This window comes from Coenobita brevimanus, chromosome 89 (assembly GCF_032717465.1).
Source record: "Coenobita brevimanus isolate Jiangsu-jjx chromosome 89, ASM3271746v2, whole genome shotgun sequence".
In the NCBI taxonomy this organism is placed as follows: Eukaryota; Metazoa; Arthropoda; class Malacostraca; order Decapoda; family Coenobitidae; genus Coenobita; species Coenobita brevimanus.
In genome coordinates, this window is record NC_137042.1 from 10,846,118 (window position 1) to 10,870,470 (window position 24,353).

The following is a 24,353-nucleotide window of genomic DNA, read 5'->3' on the forward strand; positions in this document are numbered from 1 at the left end:
TGGAAAAGCCTTCTTTTCACCTTAACTGCAGCCTCCACACCCTCATCCTACCACCAATTTACTATATGTGTTGGGAGACCCCGTGCCCATCCACATACTGAATCAGTAACTCTCAGGAGGTTGTTCTTGAGAGCTCTGAACTGTTCATTATCACTTCTGTCAACTGCTCCCTATTCAGCCACCTCTCTGCTCATCTCGCTAGAGACAGCATCCCATACTACATGGCTTTTCAACTTCCATATTTTCCTCCTAGGTGCATAGGTCCTCTGTTTCATTACCTGCTCCTTAAGCACCATGCCACATACCAATACCTTGTGTTTCTGGACACACTAATTCCTCCCTATAACTTTGACATCCCTCACTCACCTCTTATCAGCCCTCCTGACCAGGAAATAGTCTATCTGGCAACAATTTCTTTAATATCCCTCACTCACCTCTTATCAGCCCTCCTGACCAGGAAATAGTCTATCTGGCAGCCATTTCCCCCAGACTCATATATAATCAACCTACTCTCTCTTTTCCTAAAATGTGTTGCACACAATCCCTGTACTGTTGTTTGCAGATGATACTGTGTTGTTGAGTGAAGACAAAGGGGAACTGCAAGGCTTGGTGGATGAGATTGGGAAAGCGTGTAAGAAACGGAATCTAAAGGTGAATGTAGGGAAGAGTAAGGTGATGGTCTTTGAGAGGGGTGAAGTCAGTGAATGTACAGCGAGGTTGGATGGTGAGGAATTGGAAAATGTGAGTATGTTTAAGTACTTGGGTAGTGTGATGAGTAAGGATAGAGGTTTGGAGGGTGATGTGCTTGGAGGAGTACAGCAGGGAAGAAAGGTTGCTGGTTCTTTGAAAGCAGTGATAAGAAACAGGGAAGTGAGCATGGAAGTGAAAAAGTTACTACATGACAGTATTGTGATACCAACTCTAACGTATGGAAGTGAAGCTTGGACATTGTTGGAAGGACACAAGTCAAGAGTGAGAGCAGTGGAAATGAGTTATTTAAGAGGAGCCTGTGGAGTCACATGGAGAGACCGGCTGACGAATGAGAATATAAAGGAGCGTTGTGGTGTGGATGTGGATGTGATAGGAAGCGTTATGAGGAACACACTGAGGTGGTTTGGCCATGTGGAGAGAATGGAGGGTGAAAGACTGATGAAGAGAGTGTATGTAAGTGAGGTGGAGGGGGGAAGAAGGAGGGGGAGGCAGAGGATGAGATGGAGGGATGGGGTGGAGAGGTATATGAGAGAGGGGGGTGTGAGTTGGGAGCAGGGCAGTGAAATGGCGGGGGACAGGGCAACTTGGAGGTGATTTGTTTGTGGCCACCCCAAACGGGATTGAGGTGTCTGGCAATAGATAGATTGATAGATAGATGTTCATTGCCACCTTAAACTCAAGTATCCTTCCCCCTTCATCATTTCCTGTACCATACACATAGATTGATAGATAGATGTTCATTGCCGCCTTAAACTCAAGTATCCTTCCCCCGTCATCATTTCCTGTACCATATACACATTCCCCAAGTACTCTCCTTCATACCCTTGAGCTGCTTCACCTACATGACCATTTAAGTCCCTTCCCAAAACTACAATCTCATCATCCTCCATACCACTTGCTATATATATTAGGTCATCCCAGAATCTATCCTTCTCTACCTCATCCAAGCCTGCTTCTGGCGCATATGCCAATACAAATGAAAACATTATTCCACAGAACAAAATTTTACTATTATCCTTTCATTTACTCTCATTACATTCATGACATATTCCACCCATTTCCTCTTAACAAACACACCCACACCACCATATCTATCTGACCTACCCTGCCAAAATAACTTGTAATGACAATCCCTCCTAGCAATCATTCTGGCTGATCCTCCCCTATATCTGACTTCCTGCGCACATCCAAACTACCGACTCAACCCCTCAACCACTTCCCCAGCTCTACCCCACAAACTTCCCATGTTCCATGATGCTATTCTGATCCCACTGGGTGATTTTGTTTCCTCTGGCTTATTTTGATTCCCTTTCCTTTTTGCCAAAATTGGTAAAAATAACAGGGAGAGAGAGACCAAAGGCCTCACCCACCCACACAGTCCCAAGTCCAGGAATGGGACCTGGGACCCATAGCCCACTAGCTGTGACCAATGGCTGTGGCAGTGGCCTTGGGGCACCCGTCAATGACAGGACAGCTACAGGGACACCCTTCAAGTGTGCCTTGGCACTGTAACTGCCCTGCCATTATACACCCACTGACAGGGCAGCCTCCCGGGGCACTACTCCCAGGTTCAGGCCCCTCTCTATTGGGCGGAAGTGGCAGCCTGGAAACCACATTGCTCTGTACACTCTAGCACAGGTTCAAGCCCCATCCCATCCAGACCCTAAAATCTATGCTGGCAGAGTCCTCGTCACGCCTCCCCTCATTATGACTACCACAAGATAGCTGGGGCAAAGTTTTCTGGCCGCATGCCCTTGCTGGCATCAACTCCTGTGACGTAGTGGGGTACATTGTGTGGTAAGTAAAGGACATGTTGGACAGTGCATGAGAAAGTTAGAGGAAGTGTCTGGGAGAGTATGCTGGTCTACTCTCCAAGACAGTGTCATACTGAAAAGGTCAACAAAGGGGGATGATCAGATAATCTGGTACCTAGAGAAACGGGAGCTCCAGCTCTCCCTATCACCAGCATTCCCATTCCTTATTGGAGTACCACCCTGTTTGGCTGGTGCTACAGCACCAGGAATAACTGTATTACTAGAAAATAACCTTCAACCAAACTAACCTGGAATGCCTGCTTGTACGCTCTGAGAGAGTGTGCACGCTGTCCAGCCTTGCTAAACCTGTGACCAGCCAGTGTCATATGGAAGGCATACTTTCTTGGTAGTGGACGCTGAGCATGGATGAAGCAATGGGCTGCCTGTTCCAGCATGAGGGCAGAGAGAAGATCACTTTCTTCTGATGTAAGTTTGATAAAGGTCATGGCTGCCTCACCATATTCACCACAATGTTTCAGAACCTCCCCACTCAATATCGTTGACCGGATAGCAAAGTTGTACACCTGTAGATAAAAGCAGGATCATAAGTTTTACCTATGGTATATAGGTACTGTAGTCCTCATTATGAGTCAGGATTTTCCATACAACTGGTATTTTGTTGAAGATCACCCCCAGTCTGTCTAAATGAGCAGACCCATCAAATGCAGGCAAACAACTGTCTCTGCAGGGTTGTCCCATGCAGTGAACCAATGTTCCCTAGTGGGTGATGGGATCCCACCAAAGCAAGGCAGGGGGAATTGTGTGAAGGTTTGGTTCCTGGGAGGAAACCACATTTGCAACTTTCCACCCAGTTAACAGGGGGACCACAGCAAGCTCCACTTCATCCCACAGTTAGGTTATATGGTTACTACCCAACAGTGTAAATGGTTTCCTGGGTTACAAGAAACCATAAGACTTCTCAGTCAGTGCAGAAGCACCAGATGTGGAGAGAAGAGTAATAAAAAATGACAGAAAAGAAAGGGAGAAGCAGGAAGAAAGGAGGACAAACACAGAATGAGAACAGGGAATGAAGAAGCAGGCAGCGCTAACATGAAGTGAGTGGATAATGGTTGCCACCACCTACCACCATTTTGGGGAACACCTTTATGGATACCAATGAAACTTGAACAGATAATTTACCTAATTTTCTGGGGATTCAATACCAGAATAAACATAAAAAAAAAAAAAGCAACTTATAATAATAGAAAATTACCATACAAGTACAATAATTAACCAGAGGAAATTAAAATCAAATGAAATACAGTAAAACCTCAATATGACGGACTTCAAAAGACCAGGAGTCACTTTTATCAGAATCAAGGAGCTACCAGACTAAATTCTTATATGTCAGAAAAAGTCCGATAAAGCCAGAAGCAGTCTGGACTCCCTGAGCGCTTCAGCTATGTTCAACGCAATAACGTAAATAAAAGGCACGTTTACTGCTGTACAGTACGGTGTCATTATACAGTATATATATATATTATACCATTTGCTTACTGCAGTGAAGGTATAATACAGTACAGAACTCAATGATGGAGAAAACAGTTTAAAAACCGTTGGTGTGATCCGGACTAAGGTTGGATATATCAGAAAAAGTCTGGATTAGCAGAGGGAAGTCCAGATGTTGCTTTTGTCGGAATTTCACTTTTTTCAGAATGGCTTGGGCTCCAATTAGCCTGTTATAGTGAGGTTTTACAGCAGTCAGAAAAAAAAAAAAAAAAAAGTGAAATGGTGTCTCTTAAGGATTCCAGAATGATCACAACAGCTTCTGTATATTCAGAAAGGTTGATATGCCTGCTTGTGGGTTGGATGTCTTAATAAGATGCTATAACTTAGTAATACAGTAGTATTGTAAATCCTAGTTATACATCACTAACGTGTTCCAATAAAGTAAGCTTTTCACTACAACTGACAAAGTAGCCGAGAAACTTTAATAGGCAATTATTCTGTAACTTACTGTTGATTTAATGTAATAATTAAATTTAAAAAAAAAAAATTTAAAGAGGCAATATACAACAAGGACTTTCTGTACATAGTTTAGCGCATCCTTGTAGTTGTTTCATTCGTATCATTTATACAGGCCCCAACATGCTTGCATGCATTGGCTTTAGTCACCTAATGGCAGCTCTTCAAGCTGCTTGATCTCTGGCAGCCACCCTATTCAGTCCCATATCCCCGAGGTACAACTCTATGACCCCACCCCAGGTCTTTTTTTGGTCTGCCTCTCACAACCCCACTCCTAAAGTTCACAGTTTTCGCCTTCCGCAACCAATTGTCATCCTCCATCCTCTCAACATGCCCAAACCATCTCAATCTGCCCAACCTCATCACAACATCAATACACTCCAGTCCCATCCTTCCTCTCAAGCCTTCAATCATAATCCTAGCCCCCCCATGCTTTGCATTCAAGGACACACTACACATCCAACTAATAGCTGTCATTTCTGCACATTTGAGCTAATGAATATCCTCTTCTTTTACTGCCAAGGTTAGAGTGCCATACAACATTACACTCCTAACATACCACAAACAAGGATCCTTTAGTACAGACGGAGAGCCCCCTCAATGTCAGGAGAGACAACAACTTCTTTTAGTACGGATGGAGAGCCCCCTCAATGTCAGGAGAGACAACAGCTCGCTGAGCTTCCTCCAACCACCCACCTCCAGCACATAACAGTCCCCCAAATAACAAAAAATCAACCCACCAAAGAGACTCTCCAGCAAGATCAAACTCTTCACGCCTGACACTCTCTACATGCTCTCCCTGACACATAAAAAAAAAAAAAAAAAAGACAATACCAACAAATAAATCCATCCGCCCATCCATCATCTAATCCTATGTTGCCCCATGAGCAACGAAGGAGCCCGGGGTAAGGCAAGTGGGTCATGACGTTTAAGATGATAGTGACCAACCTCATTCATCCCTGAGTGACATTACGTGAGCAATAAACCCCAACCATTCCTTGGATATAAACCTACACTGGTTCAATCCGATTGGAGCACTGTAATAATCCACTAAACCACCAGGTGCCATAATCTGGTTATATGGTTACCATCCAGTGTAGTAAATGGTTTCCTGGTGTACAGGAAACCATTTGGCTTGTCACTCAGTGCAGAGTCACCCATTGGCAGAAGGAAGAGGAAAGAAAGAAGGAAAGAAAGACAGAAGAGGGAGTGTAAAGTCACCCATAGGCAGAAGGAGGAGAAAAGAATGAAGGAAAGAAAGATGGAGGAGGAAGGGAGGAAAGGGCACCCAAACCAGTACTACACTGAGTGAGTGGATGGTGAGCGCCCCCACCTACCGCTGAAAAAAAAAAAAAATTAAAAACGCATAAAAGTAAAAATAAAAAACAAATACAATACAGGCCCAACTGCAATATTCTTTGTCGAGTGTTCTGCTATTTAGGGAACATGTTATGTGCTGGATATGGGGCTGCAGCACTTTGTGGTAAGGGTAAGGAGTGGTTGGAGGAAGCTCAGGAAGCTGTTGCCTCTCCCAACACTAAGAGGGCTCTCCCTCCATGCTAATGGAATTTTGCATGTGGCATGAATTATGAGTGTAATGCTGTGTGGCAGCGAGAACTGGGCAGCAATGGAAGAGGATATTCGTAGGTTCAAACGTATAGAAATGACAATGGTTGCATAGCACATTCCTGAATACTAGGCCTACAGGGGAAGGGGCTAGGATTTGACTGAAAAGCTGAGAGGAAGGATGGAACTTAAATGTATTGATGTTTTGATGGAGGGGGGGGGCGGGATGTGGACTGAGCTGCTTTGGCCATGCTGAGAGGGTGGAGGGTGACTACTAGGTGCAGAGGGTGAGAAATGTGAATGTCAAGGATAGGGTTGCAAAATGCAGATAAAAAAAGACCTAGAAGGTCAAAGAGTGTGATCTTGGGAATAAGGGACTGAACAGGGAGGCTGCCATGGATTGAACAGCATGGAAAGCCGCCACTGTGTGACCAAGGCTGACGCATGCATGTTGGAGTCTTTATAAATGATACGATACAAAACAATCTGTTCAGTTTCAAACAGTATGAGGTGCAGAGTGTCCAGAATCTTATTTGCTGACTGCATTACAGGACACTGCTTAGTATTCATATAATTTTCTGGTATCAGGAACACAGGGGCTTGGGGATAGCTACCAAGTTCAAACATTTCAGGTAAGAGCAATCAGCTTCTCATTCCGCAGTGATAGCATGTGAGCAATGAACTCAGTTATCCCACAAACTTACATCCTCATGGGCTATATCCAGTAGATCCTCAACCTACTTGACCACCAGGCATCCATTTGTTGTTATATGGTTACCACCCAACCAATTTACAGGTCACTGGGTTTCTCAGGAAATCATCTGGCTTGTCACTCAGTGAACTAGCCTGAAGGTTACATTACATTCAGTAAGTGGATGATGGGGACTCCCCATCTACCATGTACAGGCATTCTTAAAAACATCTGAATGTAAGGGAATATAGAGGGTATGATGAGACCAAAATACTCGGCTGCCTCTGCCTAAATCCACTCTATGTCATGAAACCTCAGACTTTTCAGAGCTACAATTTAGTAATGATTGTATGTTTAATTATGTTACTTTAATTTTCATTGTTTTAACTTAAATCCTAGACTTTCAGTTTTAATCGAATATTAACTTTTTAAAGGTTATTTCTAAATTGCCAAATCACTCATCAGCCCTTACCTATGTTAATACTACAAGCCTAAGGCTATCTTTTTTATGATATTATTCCATACTGGCAGCATTTTTTTTTTTTTTTTTTTTTTAATACATGCAACCTACAAGCTATGGTCTTCAAAGTCTTAGTAGGAGAGCACTACATAACATCATCACCATCATCCTGACCTCCTTTCCCACCCTTGGGCAAGGTGAGGAGTAGCACTGTCCAGACAGCCCAAGTCTGCCTAATGCTTCCATTCACTCATCACTCAAGCCCACAGAATCCTGGCTCCATCAGACAACAGGCAAAAAAAAATTTCACCACATTCTGCAGCTTCACATACACATATCTGATATAGTCATTCCAAATGCTCTCATGTTCAAAAGGGGTGCCACATCTTTGGTTATGCACCTCTCCACACAAAATTCATCCAGCCAGCTTGATCTCTTGTCAGTCCCTTAGCCTCACCAACTTCCATACCTCTCTACCTCACACACTCATCCACCATATCCCTCCATCTTCCTCTTGGCCTACCTCACCTCCTCCCTCCATCAAATTTGCACAAATAGACCTTTTTCACCACTCTATTGTCATCCATTCTCTTCACATGACCAAACCATCTCAGTACACTCTCTTCGATTCTGGTGTCCACAGGCTTCCTCACTCCGCATCTTTCACGAATCACACTATTCCATATCCTATCCACTCCCAGTACTCCACATACATTCCTCAGCAGTCCCATCTCCATTGCTCTTACTCTTAACTTTTCACTTCCATGCCAAACCATAGTCTCACATTCATGTTAAAGTTGGCACTAACATTCCTTCATGTAAGGATCGCGCAGCTGCAACACTCAAGCCTCTGTTTTTTATTAAGGCCTTCATAGCGCCAGCTACTTCCTTCCATGTGTCACTCTACTTTTCACTTCTTTTGCACATTTTCCTCTCTTTTCTATCACTGTACTCAGGTATTTGAACTCTCTCACCAATTTCAGTCTCTCTCCATTCACTGTTACATCACACTGGGAGTCACCTTCTCTCTCAAATACCATCATTTTGCTTTTTTCTACATTTACTCTCAAGGCACGATGCTCACAGACATCTACAAAACTCTGCACTAGTCTACCAAGCTCTTCCGGTATTTGCGAGATGCACTGGGGGAGGCGGTGGATGAATCAGTAGAGAGGTGGTCTCCAGTCCTTTTTATATTTATTTATTTATTTTTTTTTTTTATGTGTCTGACTTTGGACATAGGCTTCACAGCCCCTTCCCAAGGCCCAGTAGTCCTCCTGCGTCGATGCACCTCTACATGTCACCATGTAACACCCATCGTCCATATTGAATACATGCTAGGGCTCTCTCATGCAGGACTGGTGTACAGTATTGGTATTAACAGGAGTATTTTTACGACATGTCGATGGATCTTCTGGTGGATCAGTAGAGTCTACTTTTTAAGAAATTCAAATCGATTCACTGTTCCCTCCCCCAGCGGGTATTTGAACCGGGGTCCATTAGGACTGCAGGCCACCTATCTACCGATTGAGCCACCGCCTCCCCCTAACGGACACAGGTTTGAATCCTCGCTGCGGCAAGGAACATTTTAAGGATTTGAATTTCATAAAAAGCAGACTTTACTAATCTACCAAATAACCCGCCGACATGTTGTAAAAGTACATGGAAGAATTATTATAGAGAAAGTAAGAGAGATATTGGAAGTCCTAGTGAGTGACGAACACAGTACACCAGTCCTGTAAGAGACAGCCCTAGCATGTATTCAATATCAACAGAAGATGTTGGCACTGAAGTGGTGACATGTGAAGGTGTATGATATGAAGGTGGACTACTGGGCCTTGGGAGCAGGCTGTAAAGCCTATGTTCATTATATATATATATATATATATATATATATATATATATATATATATATATATATATATATAAAGCAGCAGCAACAGCATACAACAAATTTGAGATATTCCATCCATCACCATTCATTACCAATGCCATCCCACTCTATTACTTGAGTTTTTACTTCTCTCATCACCCAAACCATGTATATATTGAACAACTATGAGGACATCACAGAACCTTGTCACATGCCCACACTGATCGTGGACCAATCACTTACCGTAGATGCCTATTTACCCTTATCCATGCCTCATTACCATCATAAAAACTCTTACTGGCACCTAGCAGCTTACCATCTACACTGTACAAGCGCAAAACCTTCCACAATCCTTCTCTGTCTACTTTGTCATATGCATTTCCCAGATCCATAAATGCCATAAACATCTTATACCTAGTCCTTTTCACAGGGCTTCTCCATTATCTGTCTTATTGCCACTCCTAAAGCCACTGTGTTTGTCACTCACTAGGACTTCCAATATCTCTCTTACTTTCTCTATAATAATTCTTCCATATAGATTCCCTACAACATTCAACAGACTTATGCCATGATAATTCTTGTACTCACTTCACTCCCCTTTATTTTTGTACAGGGGTACAACCACTGCTTATATCCACTCTACTGGCACTGTTTCACTCATCCATGCCTTCTTACATACGGTACCTCAAACAAGCACTTCATTCCACTCTCTCCACTACACTTAATCATCTCTGCATATACCTCATCAACCCCAGCTGCCTTGCCATTTTTCAGCTGCTTCAAAGCATTCTTCACCTCTCCAAGTGTCATGTTTCCTGGGACTGCATTCCTCCTCTGTACACCCCCCAAACCAATCATGTTAACAGTCACTTTGCTCTCTCCATTCCCATTCACCAGACTTTCAAAATATTCTTTCCAGCTGGTCCTTACTTCATCCCCACGGGTTAATACTCTACCAATTACATCTTTCACACTTTCACATTTCTTTACACTGCATAACTATGACTTGAAATACATAATTTTTGCATGTAAGTGTCACTGTACACAAAACAACAGGATACAAGCCTTCTCAATGAAAGTAACAAAGATATAAAAGGATGGGTCAATAGTGTCAAGATATGAAATACCTTGCAAACATTGAGGTAGGTATGGAGGCTGTTATGGAGATAGCGCTTTGGATATTCAGCACTGTTATGCATGAAGGCTGAGAGAGCAGCCATCTCTTGGGCCCCAGCAAAGTACAACCATGCCTGGTCACTCTTGAAGTCATTCTTGGCAGTGTGGTAAAATGAGTATGCAAGTTCATATAAGCTAAACATGAAGCATAGGTCTGCTAGCCTGCGAGTCTGGAGTTCTGTTGCCTCTGGGCTGTATATGACAGAGTTGGCTGTAGTGCCAGGACTTTTATTGCCTGCCAGCCAACGTCGAGTGGCACTAAGGAGAGACTTAGACCGGGATCGGTTAGTTACCACCTCATTTAAGTGGCGGATTTGGCGTTCAGTATGGGGAACCAAAGACCGCACACAAAACTCATGAACAAAAATCCGTATTCGATCCACATCTGAAGAGGTCAGGCAGCCCCCATGGTGCTGTGAAGAGCCAGGAGGTGGAACAGGTCGGTCTACCATCACGGGCACATCTGAGGAGATCTCCACACCCGGCATTGGCTCAAAAGAACCATTCTTCTCATCTGGGACAGGGGCAGGGGGAGAGAGTGGATGGATGGGTTCACAGCAGTCAGCAGTATCACCCTCAGTTACACGGGTAGGCAAACCACTAACATCTTCCCGTGGTGTACCAGTACCACTACTTGCCTCAGAGCTGCTACTACCACTTCTGAAAATATAAACAGCAAATAAGTATCAAAACACTGCAACAGTATTATATAAATATAAAGTTAAACCTTGTAACTGTATGGATGCTGTATGAAAACAAAGTTCATGTTTAAAACATTCACATCAGCCATAATCACTTAAGTTTATTATACATAAAGCCATTGCTATGGCAATGATTTCTGGCAAAATTTCTCACGGGAAGCTAGTGAAAGTAAGTTTAAGAATTATCAAGAGCCACTATGAGCATAACCAACAGTTTCTGGATTAGATTTTCATTTACTGTGATGCATGACAATAGTAGCCAACTCTTTTTTAGCTACTAATAGGGCAAATTTAAATAATTTACTGGTTTGCTTGGTTCTGATGGTGTCCTTATTTCTACGGACCAATGTCACAGAAAAGAATGACCAAATTGGGAAAATATAAAATTTTTCACTCTTCACTTTCCTTTTACAGAGGCAACCTAGGATGTGGTACCAAGCTGCTTACAACACCAGGCAGCCATTAGAAATGGTGATTAATTCATTCACCCCTTAGAGGGCTGAACGGTGAGTGTACAGTAATACTTGTCTTCAAATACAATGCCTCAGATGGAGTGATGACCAACCCTTGAAGTCATCAATGATCCCCCCCCCCCCTCTGAACACAGTACAGCTTGTCTCTGTATTTTCATTCATTTTTTGTGCTCGTGTTTAAGTGCTTGCCTCTGCTCCAACATACACCCGTCCAGCTTTCTTCTGTTCTGTAAATGTCCTGGTCATTTTGTGTCATTCTGGCACCATTATCTAGTTTTATTCAGTTATTCTGGACTTAAATACTGCAGAACCAATGACAGAAAATAATGTTTTTTATAAGTCAATTCTCTGTATGCCTACTTTTCCTTACTTCAAGATTTTCTCTCCTACTGCACTTTATTTCTTTCTATATAATAGCTAACAAGGATAATTTTTCTGATATTTTTGGCCACCATGTCTACATCTCTTACCCATAAACTTCATCATTAGGATTTTCTGCCCAAGATGTGGTGAAGAAAAATATGAATTTTCCAGTGTCATGTACTAATCAATACTCCCTTGACTTAAAAAGAGATGTTGAAAAAGAGAAGATGTTGACATATGTGTGTCTTAAAAGTCAATCTTTCTCTATATTGATACATTATACAATAAATTCCATGGTTTTCTTCCAATGTTGAAAAAAATACTGTACAAAATTTCCATTCTAATCACAGGCCATTTATAACATGATGTGATGAAAGAGCATATGAGTACAGCATATCAGGCTTTAGGTCAATATCTACAATTATATAGTCTAGATAAGTATTTCAAGATTTAAATTTCTGAAGAAACTGCATAAAAAAATACATCATGAGTTCTTGCTAGTCTCTTGGGCATGGAAACATACATTCCTTCTCTTATCCTCTGACTTGAAAAAAAAAAAAAAAAAGTTTAATCACGCTTGTTCTAAAGACCTCCACAACAAGAAGGCCTACAAAAGGTACCCATGCCAAACTACTGAATCTCAGTAGTTTGATGTTTCTGTCCGAAATCATGCTATGTCTGTTCTTCACTCTGCTAAAAATAATTTTATTAGTACAGTAAAGTCTTCATACAACACGAGATATGTTACGCAAAACCTAGTGCAAAATCAATTTTGCGTTAAAATGTGACATTATTTACATGTGGGGCTGGCCCTAATGAATGAGGGTGAGATTTGGAAGCTTCCGGTGTTGCTGTTTGCTGATGATACAGTATTGTTGAGTGAAGATGAATGGGAGTTGCAAGGTTTGGTGAATGAATTTGGGACAGTGTGTAGGAGGAGGAAGCTGAAAGTTAATGGAAACAAAAGTAAAGTTATGGTGTTTGAGAGGAATGAAGTCACTGAGTGTGCAGTGAGGTTAGATGGAGAGGATATGGAGAATGTGAGTGCATTCAAGTACTTGGGTAGTGTGATGAGTAAGGATGGAACCTTGGGGGATGAAGTGCGTGAAAGGGTACAGCAGGGAAGGAAGGTTGTTGGTTCACTGAAAGCAATGATGAGAAATAGGGAGGTGAGTATGGAAGTTAAGAAGTCACTGCATGATAGTATTGTGATCCCTACCCTGACGTATGGAAGCGAGGCGTGGACCTTGCAAGAGGGGAACAAGTCAAGAGTGAGAGCAGTGGAAATGAGTTTCTTGAGAGGAGCATGTGGAGTGACATGGAGGGACAGGTTGACTAATGAAGAAGTGAAGGAACATTGTGGGGTAGATGTGGATGTGGTTGAGAAGATTAGGAGAAATACACTGAGGTGGTTTGGACATGTGGAGAGAATGGAGAGTGAAAGACTGACTGAGAGGGTGTATGTAGGTGAGGTGGAGGGAGGGAGAGGGAGGGGTAGACCGAGGATGAGGTGGAGGGATGGAGTTGAGAGCTATATGAGGGAGGGGGGGGGTGAGTTGGGGGGAGGGTAGTCAAATGGTGGGTGACAGTGACTTGGAGGCGTTTTGTCTGCGGCCACCCTTTGCGGGATTAGGGCGTCGGGCGATAGATAGATAGATAGATTTACATGTAAAATAGGGGGTTAGGTTCTAGAAGCCCCATATTTTTCATTAAAATATATTTAAAGATAGGTCATTACAAATATGTCTGCCTTAAGAATCCCAAGACAGTACAGTATGTTTACATGCAATATTGCTGACTGGACACATCAGTGCATTCTAACCTAACCTAATGGATTAGTTTTGCCCCTTAACACTCCCCATAAAATTTTTTTCCACCAAAGATTGCCACTAAGCCTCTTGAAAGCCCTCAATACCAACCAAGCAAAAACTTCTGATTTAATTGAAACATGAATAATCACTGCCCAGCATCACGCATATTTCACCAGAAATCACTTTCGACGCCACTCATTCACACACACACATACACACACACACACACACACACACACAAAATGCAGTGTGAAACTATTTTTGAAAGTATCATTAATTATCAACAGTAGAGGAAATAACTAAAGTCGTCAGCATGGAGTGATTGCAAACAACTTCTCAGATACACGCAAATGCAGTTATCCTGAAAAATAAACAGGACAGCCATGCAGTAATATCTGTATGACAGTATAATTCATAAGAAATGACCTCACATAATTATCTTACCTAACTACAGGTATACCCTAGTTTAATGATGCAATTGGTTAAGTAAAAACTTATCGTTAGGCGGAATATCGTATCTCGGAGTAGATTTAACATGCAAAGTATGGGGATGCATTTTTGAGCACTGGGTTCCCTCCCCAAACAAGTCCTAAATCCACCCAAATGAGTTCAAAAACAAGTTTAAAGCCAATCTAAATGGCCTAACAACTGTAAAAGCAGCTAACCTAAGCCTGAGAGAGGTGGCCTGCAGTCCTACCGGACCCAGGTTCAAATCCCCGCTGGGGCAGGAAGCAGTTTAAGGATTTGAATTTCATGAAATTAGACTTTACTGATCTACTAGACGATCCGCCGATGTCGTAAAAATACCCCTGCTAATACCAGTATGTCAGTCCTGTATGAGACAGCCCTAGCATGTATTCAGTATGGATGGTGGGTGTTAGTGCCCCGAAGTGGTGACATGTAGAGAGGTGTATGGTATGCAGGAGGACTACTGGCCTTGAGAGCAGGCTGTGAAGCCTATGTCTAGAGTTGGTCACAAAAAAAATATTAATAATAATAATAAAAAAAAACACTAAAACCAACAAACAAAATCTGAAAATCATAAAATATAAGTCTGGAAACTATCTCACTCAGTAAACTGTACCCCAAAATGACAATGTTCACCCACCTATGGCTAAAACACATTAATCTAAGTCAAAAAACAGTTTATAAATCAACCTAAACATACAATTTAGTCTAAAATGTCATCAAAATCAGTTTTAAAAAAATAAAAAACCATCGTTAAGCTGGGAGTTAGCCTTCGCTAGGCGGGGTAGGGTGGTATTTCTACCCCCATCATTAAGCAGAGGGATCGCATCCAGGGGTATCATATGGTATACCTCAATATATGATACCCCTAGATGTGATCCCCATGCTTAATGATGGGGGTAGAAATACCACCATACCCCACCTAACAATGGCCAAACCCTGGTTTTACGATGGGTTTTGATTTTCTAAAAATCAATTTTGATGACATTTTAGACTAAAATTGTGTGTTTAGGTTGATTTATAAACTTTTTTTAGACTAAGATTAATGTTTTTGCCATAGGTGGGGTGAACATTGTCACTTTGGGGTGGAGCTTACTAAGTTTGATTTTTTTCAGACTTGTATTTGACAATTTTTAGATTTTACTTGTTGGTTTTAGGTAGTTATTTACAAGTCTTAGGCTTAGGTTAGCTTCTTTTACAGCTGTTAGGCCATTTAGACTGGCTTAAACTTGTTTTGGGGCTCATTTGGATGGGTTTTGGACTTGGTTGGGGGGGAAACCCAAGGCTAAAAAATGCATCCCACTACTTTACATGTTAAATCTACCCCAATATAAGATACCCCGCCTAACGATGGGTTTTTACCTAACCAATTGCATCATTAAACCGGGGTATACCTGTATTTATATCGTAAACCCACCCAACTCATTTTAGTCTCGTTTGCATTTATGCTCCCACACCACACGCCACTTCGTCCAAGAATTTTACATTTTCCTTGGGAGTAAATGCTTTTCTTATGTTCACAGCACTTTCAAGGTGCTTAGACATAGCTAAAGTTAGCCTGGAACTGTGTGCTTCGAGTTCTGATAGGAAATGAGGAGCAAGGAATAGGTAAATAAATGCTTCTAATCACAGCGACCATCCACACAACACTAAGGCAGGCTGTGGCAGGAACAGTATGAGACATGGGTCACGTGGGTCGGGTAGGGTCGAGGTAGCCAATTAGAGACCAACAAAAGCACAACACATGAGTTGTAAACAAATGCAGTGAAGTGGAAATCCAATACCTAATCACACCCACGTCCCACACAGTTCCTCTCGCACTACTGAATGATATTACTGTGCGACTGAATAATTATGGGAGAAATTAAATGCCCCTGTTACACTGCTTCCCTCTGTCTTACATCGCGACTCTACTGTACCAAATGCTCCGAACTCTCCAACCCATTGCCATCCTGTTCCTTCTGGCATCTAACCAAAAACTTTCCTAACAACTTTATTTCATCCTCTTTCCCTCCTCTTTTCCACGCTGATGGCTCTGTAGCTGTTTCTGCTAATGAAATGGCAGAACTCTTTGCTTAGACTTTCTCCTCTAACTCAACTTAGATGATTCCAGTGCTGTTCCTCTATCTCTTCCTCCTCCTGACTTCCTCTTGACTGATACCAAAATTGCTTCAGTTAATATACTTTCTGCCCTCACTGGCCCTATTACTAACAAGGCATAAGAGCCTGTTGGGGTCTCTCTTATTGTAAGAGCTGTGTTCCTGTACTGACACACTTACTAGGTAAACTTTTTCACCTTTGTCTGTTGACCTGTATCTTTCCTCCTTGCAGGAAGTAAGCTGACCATTCCCAGACCTCTAACTCTTGTCCAATTGCTTTTAACTTACCATATTTAAAAGTTTTTAATCTTTTCTGCCCTCTGTTATCCAAATGCATTACAATCCTGTATTTCTGAAGTTTTTTAATCTATTCCTAACAGAATAATTTTACAGCACCATTCCTACCATAACCTTCTTTACGACTGCCACAGTGGGTTTCATCAAGGATGGTCTACTGGTGATCGTCTCACCTTCTTTACAGACTCTTGGTCATCTTCCTTTCAGGACTTTGGTGAAAGCTTTGCTGCTGCACTTGGCATCTCGAAGGTTTTTGATCAAGTCTGGTATAAATCTATAATTTCCAAACTGCCCTCTAATGGTTTCAATCATTCTATCTGTGCCTTCATCTTTAGCTTCATATCTGTTCGTTCTACAGCTGTTGCTGAAGATGGCCATCAATCTTTTCCCATCAACTGTGGTGTTCTTCAGGGTTCTGTTCTGCCACTAACTTTCTTCTTTCTTTCTGTCAATGACCCAAGCTGTTAATCTAACCCTATCCATTCATATGTTGATCAGTCCACCCTTCATCATTCCATTTGTTTCTCACAGCATCCATCATGGCAGGTACTTCAACAAACACAGGATGAGGATATGGTTCACCTAACTTCTGACTTGGCTCATCTCTCTGACAGGGGTAAAAGTAACTCAGTTGTTTTTAATGCATCAAGAAAGTTTCTACATTTTTCAACCTGCCAAAATCTGCCACACAAGTATCCTTTAACCTGATAACTGCGACATACAGCCACAGCTGTTCCGAGGTGCACTGCGACATACAGCTTCAGCATTGGGTTGAAAAAGTAATCTTCTCCCCTTGGTGGGAGGGGGCAAACTGTTGACAAATCACTTGAAGTACAGTATGTCATGTAGAAACGACTGAGGTCTTTTCAGCCACTCACAGCCCACCCCACACGTGGCTCATTATCCAAAATTTGGTACAATGAAAGGTGAAGATCCAGCCCACAAAATCTTAAAAATTCAACATGGGTACACCATTCCTGGCATCTGCATTTCTGCCTCATTCCCACATTTAAACTAAAGAAAAAATAAAAACTCAGTACAGCCAAACTACCGTACAGTACAGTAAATCTTCACATCATACTGTTATATTTATAAAAGCTCCAACATGCCTGCATGCATTGGCCTCCGTCATCTAATGGTGGCTCTCCACGCTGCTCGATATCTTGTAGCCTCCCTATTCAATCCTTTATCCCTGAGGTCACACTTTATGACCCCGTTCCAGGTCTTTTTCAGCCTGACTCTCATAACCCTACCCCTGATGTTCACACTTCTCACTTTCCGCATCCAACTGTCATTTTCCATCTTCTCAGGATGCCCAAACCATCTCAATCTGCCCCTCCTCATCACAACATCAACACACCCCAGTTCCCTCCCTTCTCTCAACTCTTCAATCGTAAACCTAGCCCCTCCAGCCCTCGCATTCAAGGATGCATAACACATCCACCTAATTGTTGTACGAATGAACCTACAAATAACCTTTTCCTTTACTGCCCAGCCATACCACGTTAAGTACACCGCTTCCCGTCCGATCAGCGAAGTTAAGCAACGTTGGGTCTGGTTAGTACTTGGATGGGTGACCGCCTGGGAACACCAGATGCTGTTGGCATCCCTACGTGTCAAGTGGGGTTGGTGGAGGATTAGTGCCCCTCCCTGTAAAACAATTAACTCTAAGCCCTTGGCCACCCCGCCTGGGATACATGGTGTCTGGCAATAAGTTATGAGATGAGTCTCACTACCATATAGCACTAAGCTCCTAACACATGCCGTATACAAAGATCCCTTACAGAGAAAATTTGCACACCCAGGCTGCAGCATGCTCTCTTCAATATTATACCCATAAAATTGGTCTAGGGGGGAAAAATAATATATATGTATGCATATTTTTTCTGTGGTCCAAAATTATCGAACTTCAAAACACTGTAACAACTAAACTATGACATAAATCTACCTGAAAACTGATATACTCGTACATACACTTTATCATACCATCCATCAACCGAAGACATGAACACATTTTTTTTGGGGGGGGTGCATGGGATGCACTTTGGATTTCCAGCCAACAATAATCTATGGGTTAATATTTAACAGTATCATATTGATAAATACAATTATATATGAGTGTGTTGTCCCAGATGATTGGCTAAAGAGTGTGACTATAAATGTGTACATGGAGAAGGGTAATGCCCTGGAAAGAGGAGATTACAGGGGAATAAAACTTTTGAGCCAGATAATGATGGTAATGGAGAGAATTCTAGAAGGTAAGATTAGAGAAAGAGTGAATACTGACGAAATGAAGTTTGGGTTTATGTCAGGCAAAGGGATCGCTGTCACAGTCAATGTTTCACAGCTTCAGGAAAAATATATCAGAGAGAAAGGAGCTCTGTACTTTGTTTTTGTTGATTTGGAAATGGCCTTTGACTGAATCCTTAGGGAGGTGGTGAAGTGGGCAATGAGAAAGTTTACAATTGAGGAGTGGCTGGTTAGAGTGGTTATGTCTATGTATGTGGGTGCTCACACCCTGGCAGGAGTAAATGGAGATTTGAGTGATGAGTTTTCTGTGAATGCTGGTGTGAATCTGGAGTCAGGCATGAGCCTTGTTTATCATGGTGCCTGAAGCCCTCTCATGTGATCAGAAATGGACTCCAGTGGGAGATGTTGTATGCCGATGATTTGGTGTTGACTGCAGAGAATGAAAGAGAGGTGGGGGGAAGATTTAATATGTGAAGAGATGGTATGGGACACATGGGCTTAAGAGTAAATGCAGAAAAAACAAAGATGAAGGTATCTTGGGTTGGTGGTAGTACTGTCAAAGAAGGAGATTGGGTACGTGCAGTTTGCCACAAGGGTGTGGGAAGTACAGTAATTCCATCTTTTGCAGTGCTTGTGAGAAGTGGGTGCATAAGACATATAGTGGTATTAGAGGTAGACAAAGAGATAATGCTGATTTCATGTGTGCGGTGTGTCGTGGAGTGCATGTGGAGATTGTCAGGTGTAAAAGGATTGATAAGCTGGTGAGTCTTTTGAGTGTGGGGAAGAGTTTGTTATTTGAGAGACATGTTATGTACTGAAAGTGGGGCTGGAGCTAGCTCTGTGGCTAGAGTGAGGAGTGGTTGGAAGAAGTTCAGGGAGCTGTTGCCTCTCCTGACATTAGGAGGGCTCTCCATCCGTGCTAAGGGATCCTTGCATGAGGCATGTGTTACGAGTGTAATGCTGTATGGTAGTGAGACCTGAGCAGTAAAGAAAGAGGATATTCATTCATTTTTTCATTCATTGCCAGACGCCATGTATCCCAGACAGGGTGGCCAAGGGCTTAGAGTTAATTGTTTTACAGGGAGGGGCACTAATCCTCCACCAACCCCACTTGACATAGGGATGCCAACAGCATCTGGTGTTCCCCGGCGGTCACCCATCCAAGTACTAACCAGACCCAACGTTGCTTAACTTCGCTGATCGAACGGGAAGCGGTGTACTCAACGTGGTATGGCCGTTGGCACAGGCTCAAATGTACAGAAATAACAATGATGAGGTAAATGTGCAATATGTCCCTGAATGCAAGCCATGGGAGGCTAGGTTTATGATGGAAGAGTTAAAAGGTAGAATGGGACTGGAGTGTACTGGTATTGTGACAAGGTGAGGCAGACTGAGATGGGCATGTGGAGAGGATGGGGGATGACAATTGGGTGCTGAAAGTGAGTGTTCACATTAGGGGCTAGACTGTAAGAGGCAGACCATAAAAGACCTGGAACATGGTCACTGAATGTGACCTCAGGGATAAGGGAATGAATAGAGAGACTGCCAGAGACTAAGCAGCATCGAAAGCCACCTTCAGGTGACCAAAGCCAACGCATGTATGTTAGAGCTTATATAAATAATACAAAATGAAACAAACTCAATCCTGCATCATTTCTGAACATAAATGGGCTCTCAAGCTCTCAGGAATTATCATGGAGTGATCATATTACTTCTCTTGCAAAATCTGCTTCCATGAGATTAGGTATGCTAAGCACACTCCAAGCCTTGTTTACCCCTGCACGGCTGTTGACTTTGTACAGAGGTTTTATTTGCCCCTTTGTAGAGTACAATTCTCATGTGCAGGGAGCTCTCCACATACAGCTCTTCTCAGTACGATGCAGTTGATGGCTTTCCACTTCATTAATCCTCCTCCACTTACTGGCTCCCTTTAACCTCTCTCTCTTAGCTGCACTGTTGCATCCTTATATCTTTTCTATTGCAACTTCATGTGTTACTGCTCTTCTGAACTCACTGCTTGCATCCCACATCCATTGCTGACAGGTGCACAGCACCCATCTGGCAGCAGAATCTCTCTGCTTTTCTGTCCAACCCTCTAATACAAAGGTTAATTGATACTCTGAGTCCTTCATGTATGCAACAGGTCAACTCTGGAACTGTCTTCCTTTATCAGCAGCTTCTTCTGTGATCTCCAGTCTTTTATATGCAATGTGTCCAGGCATCTAAATATGAATGGACCTTGAATGCTTTTTTTTTTTTTTTTCCCCCCCCCATGAAGAGAACAATCTTGTGGGCTTCTAGCCCTTAGTTTATTCTTCCTTGCATTAATATGTGTGTGTGTAATTCACCGGGTCAGTCAGGATCACTTGATGGTCGTGATCGTCAGCTTTTACCCTCCTGGAAGGGAGCTGAGAGCTCATATAGTCCGATCTAAGGGCAAGGCTGTGACCTTCACACACGCACACACCCGTCCCCTTGCTCCAGGGGGACAGTAACCACCCACTTCGTCAGTGAAACTGTTCGCAACCTGAGCGAGGCGCGAACTCCCGTCCACCAGTTGGCAAGCAAGAGCGTTACCACTGCACCAGCGTGTGTGTGTGTGTGTGTGTGTGTGTGTGTGTGTGTGTGTGTGTGTGTGTGTGTAATATATCATCATCATCAGCAGCAGCAGCAGCCGTTTGAGAATCCACTGCAGGACCAGCCTATCCTGACCGAAGACGGGATGATACAGCCAATGTATCTCTACCAAGTGGCTTAGGCTGTTTAGTAGAGATTGTATGTAGGGTAAGAAGTGCTTGTCAGTGTAATTGTAGTGTTGTAGTGGCTTTGGATGCGTGTGTCGTCTGTGAACCAAGTGTAATCGGCCCACACAAGCCAACTGGGTGCAAGCATACTTTATAGTAAGCGACAATGGTTCAACCACAGCACCCCTTGTGTCCGCCAATGCAGTACGTGGCCGGGTGAACACTCCCAAAGTTTATTACTCTGGCGGGGCGCGAACCCTGGTTCACCTGTGTACGAAACACACACTCTACCACTGTACCACAGAGGCTCCGCGTAATATTCATTTTCATTCATTCACTGCCAGACGCCATGTATCCCAAACAGGGTGGCCAAGGGCTTAGAGTTAATTGTTTTACAGGGAGGGGTACTAATCCTCCACCAACCCCACTTGACATGTAGGGATGCCAACAGCATCTGGTGTTCCCAGGCGGTCACCCATCCAAGTACTAACCAGACCCAACGTTGCTTAACTTCGCTGATCGGACGGGAAGCGGTGTACTCAACGTGGTATGGCCATTGGCATATATATATATATATATATATATATATATATATATATATATATATACAGTACAATCCCAGCTATCCGGTATCCAGACAAACGGAATACTCAGAAAAACGGGAAAATTCAAGGGCTGGTAAAAATGTCAGTAAGTTATAACTGTGCGCCAATTTGAATGGACCGCCAAACCGCCGTTTGATCGTGTCATGCGAGGCTGGGTGAAGTCAGACAAAGCAAGGTGAAGGCATTTCCGGCTAATGTAAATCGCTAGCAAATCCTCTTAACCACCCCTCCTCTCCCTCTCTTTCCCCTACTTGAATTCAGTCATCTTCCACACCCTCCAAAAATCACCACTGCTTTTTGCCACCAGACAGTAAACAAGCTCTCTTGCTATTGTGTTCCTCTGATAGACGGTAATTTGTACACTCCAAAATGCCTAAAGTGCAAACTAAAAGTAAGCGTATCGTGCTTACCTTGAAAAAGAAGCTGGACATATGCAACAGACTTGAAAAAGGCGAACATTATAAAACACTAATGGCTGAATATAAATGTTAATAGGAATGAAAGTTTACTTTGTTGGAAGAAAAATAAATAAATAATATGCCTGCATTTCATACGTACATCATTTATTTTATTTTCTGCAAAACAGCTGAGTGGCAGGTGAGGGGTGGAGTGATGGAGGTCAGGTGGGGAAGAAGAAGAACACTCGGGGTCAGAAATGTAAACAAACTCACGTGGGGGCACAGGTGTCGTGATAATTCTACAGTGCAGTCTTAACACATCATCAGTTCACTAATAAATATTCAAGCTTTTGTTTCTTTATTTTATTTTTCAATTTTTATGAGTACAGTACATATAATGAATACAGTAATTCGGTAAACAATGGACTGGTGCAATTTGCAGTACTGCAAATTGCTAGACAGTGCAAGCACATGCGTTATGACCGTGGTGTGTGTTTACAAGGCAGTTTTTCAGGCGGAACTCTTAGTGTAACTCCTATAGTAGCCGCAGCGAGAAATGAACGCTGTGGTGGGGCAGCCGGGATGACCTGGGATTCCCCCACCCTAGCCATATTTACATGTCACCGACCATCGGCCACCGCTGCAGCCCCGCTCCATGATCCTTACCCTGTGTCTCTGGCTTTCTCTTTCTCTCTCGGTTTCTATATAAACTGCTGTATTTCCGAAACTAATTATGAAATTATTATGACTTTTGTTCCACACCACCTTTGAGATAAAAATCAAGGAGAGTTTTCTGTATAAAGGTTTCCCCCCCCTCCTAAATGTGGCATATGAGCGGGGGAGTGCGGCCTTGCCGATACCTCCGCCTGACCTATAATTATACACTCGCCAGAACTGACCTGCCCTCAGACAAGGGGGGGGAAACCTTTATACAGAAAACTCTCCTTGATTTTTACCTCAGTGGTGGTGTGGAACAAAAGTCATAATAATTTCATAATTAGTTTCGGAAATACAGCAGTTTATATAGAAACCGAGAGAGAAAGAGAAAGCCAGAGACACAGGGTAAGGATCATGGAGCGGGGCTGCAGCGGTGGCCGATGGTCGGTGACATCCTACCTCTATGGTCGGTGACATGAGGATATGGCTACAGTGGGGGAATCCCCGGATGACCGGCTGCCCCACCACAATGTTCATTTCTCGCTGCGGCTACTATAATGTGACTGGTGAGTACCTGAACTGTATTTACTGATGTTAGCCTTTGTATAGATTTGACTTGAAAATCAGAAATACGGGAAAAATCTGTAACCGGGAAGGTAAATTTCCCAAGCCACCCGGTTAACTGGGATTGTACTGTATATATATATATATATATATATATATATATATATATATATATATATACTGGATATCCATCCATCCATCATTCAATCCTGTGCCGCCCCACAAGAAGCGTAGGAGCCCGGGGCTAGGCAAGTTGCTCCTGACATTTAAGATGAGAACGACTTGCCTCAGTCACCCCTGAGTGGCATTATGTGAGCAATAAACCCCAACCACCAGCACAATCTGATTGGAGCACCGTAAGTACTCATTAACCCCTACACCGCGGGCTTGTTTACCAATGACTTGCGTGTCCCGCGGGGTTATTTGGGCTCCGACAGACTCTCAAAAAATATTTGCCAAAAATCAGTTATTAGTCCTAGATTAATAAAATTAAATATGCTTATGGCACATACCTTCAGCTTTCTCCTGGAATGATTGTTGAGTCTTCTTCGGTTACCGTAGGACTTGTGGAGACCTCTGATGTAGGGTAACGAAGTCTCCACTTTACACTTCGCGACAACCCGTAATATTCTACAATTTTCAAGTAGTTTGGGATCCATACTAAAAA

The 24,353-nt window shown here is 42.8% G+C and overlaps 1 protein-coding gene and 3 non-coding genes across 5 annotated transcripts in view; 1 reads left to right on the forward strand and 3 right to left on the reverse strand.

Moving 5' to 3' along the window:
- Nucleotides 1-24,353, reverse strand: part of l(3)76BDm (trafficking protein particle complex subunit 8 homolog l(3)76BDm) — a 196,524-nt gene that overhangs the window by 105,470 nt on the left and 66,701 nt on the right. For both annotated transcript variants that reach the window (XM_080281518.1, XM_080281519.1), the window contains exons 6-7: nucleotides 10,208-10,916; nucleotides 2,774-3,049 (exon numbers count right to left, since the gene is read on the reverse strand). In XM_080281518.1, the coding sequence (XP_080137644.1) occupies nucleotides 2,774-3,049; nucleotides 10,208-10,916 (985 nt within the window). The remainder of the gene's footprint in view (nucleotides 1-2,773; nucleotides 3,050-10,207; nucleotides 10,917-24,353) is intronic.
- LOC145411497 (5S ribosomal RNA) lies at nucleotides 17,958-18,074 on the forward strand. Its single transcript, XR_013899438.1, has one exon. It is a non-coding gene; the product is annotated as a 5S ribosomal RNA (ribosomal RNA).
- LOC145411480 (5S ribosomal RNA) lies at nucleotides 19,842-19,960 on the reverse strand. Its single transcript, XR_013899421.1, has one exon. It is a non-coding gene; the product is annotated as a 5S ribosomal RNA (ribosomal RNA).
- LOC145411473 (5S ribosomal RNA) lies at nucleotides 21,905-22,023 on the reverse strand. The gene has a single exon (XR_013899415.1). It is a non-coding gene; the product is annotated as a 5S ribosomal RNA (ribosomal RNA).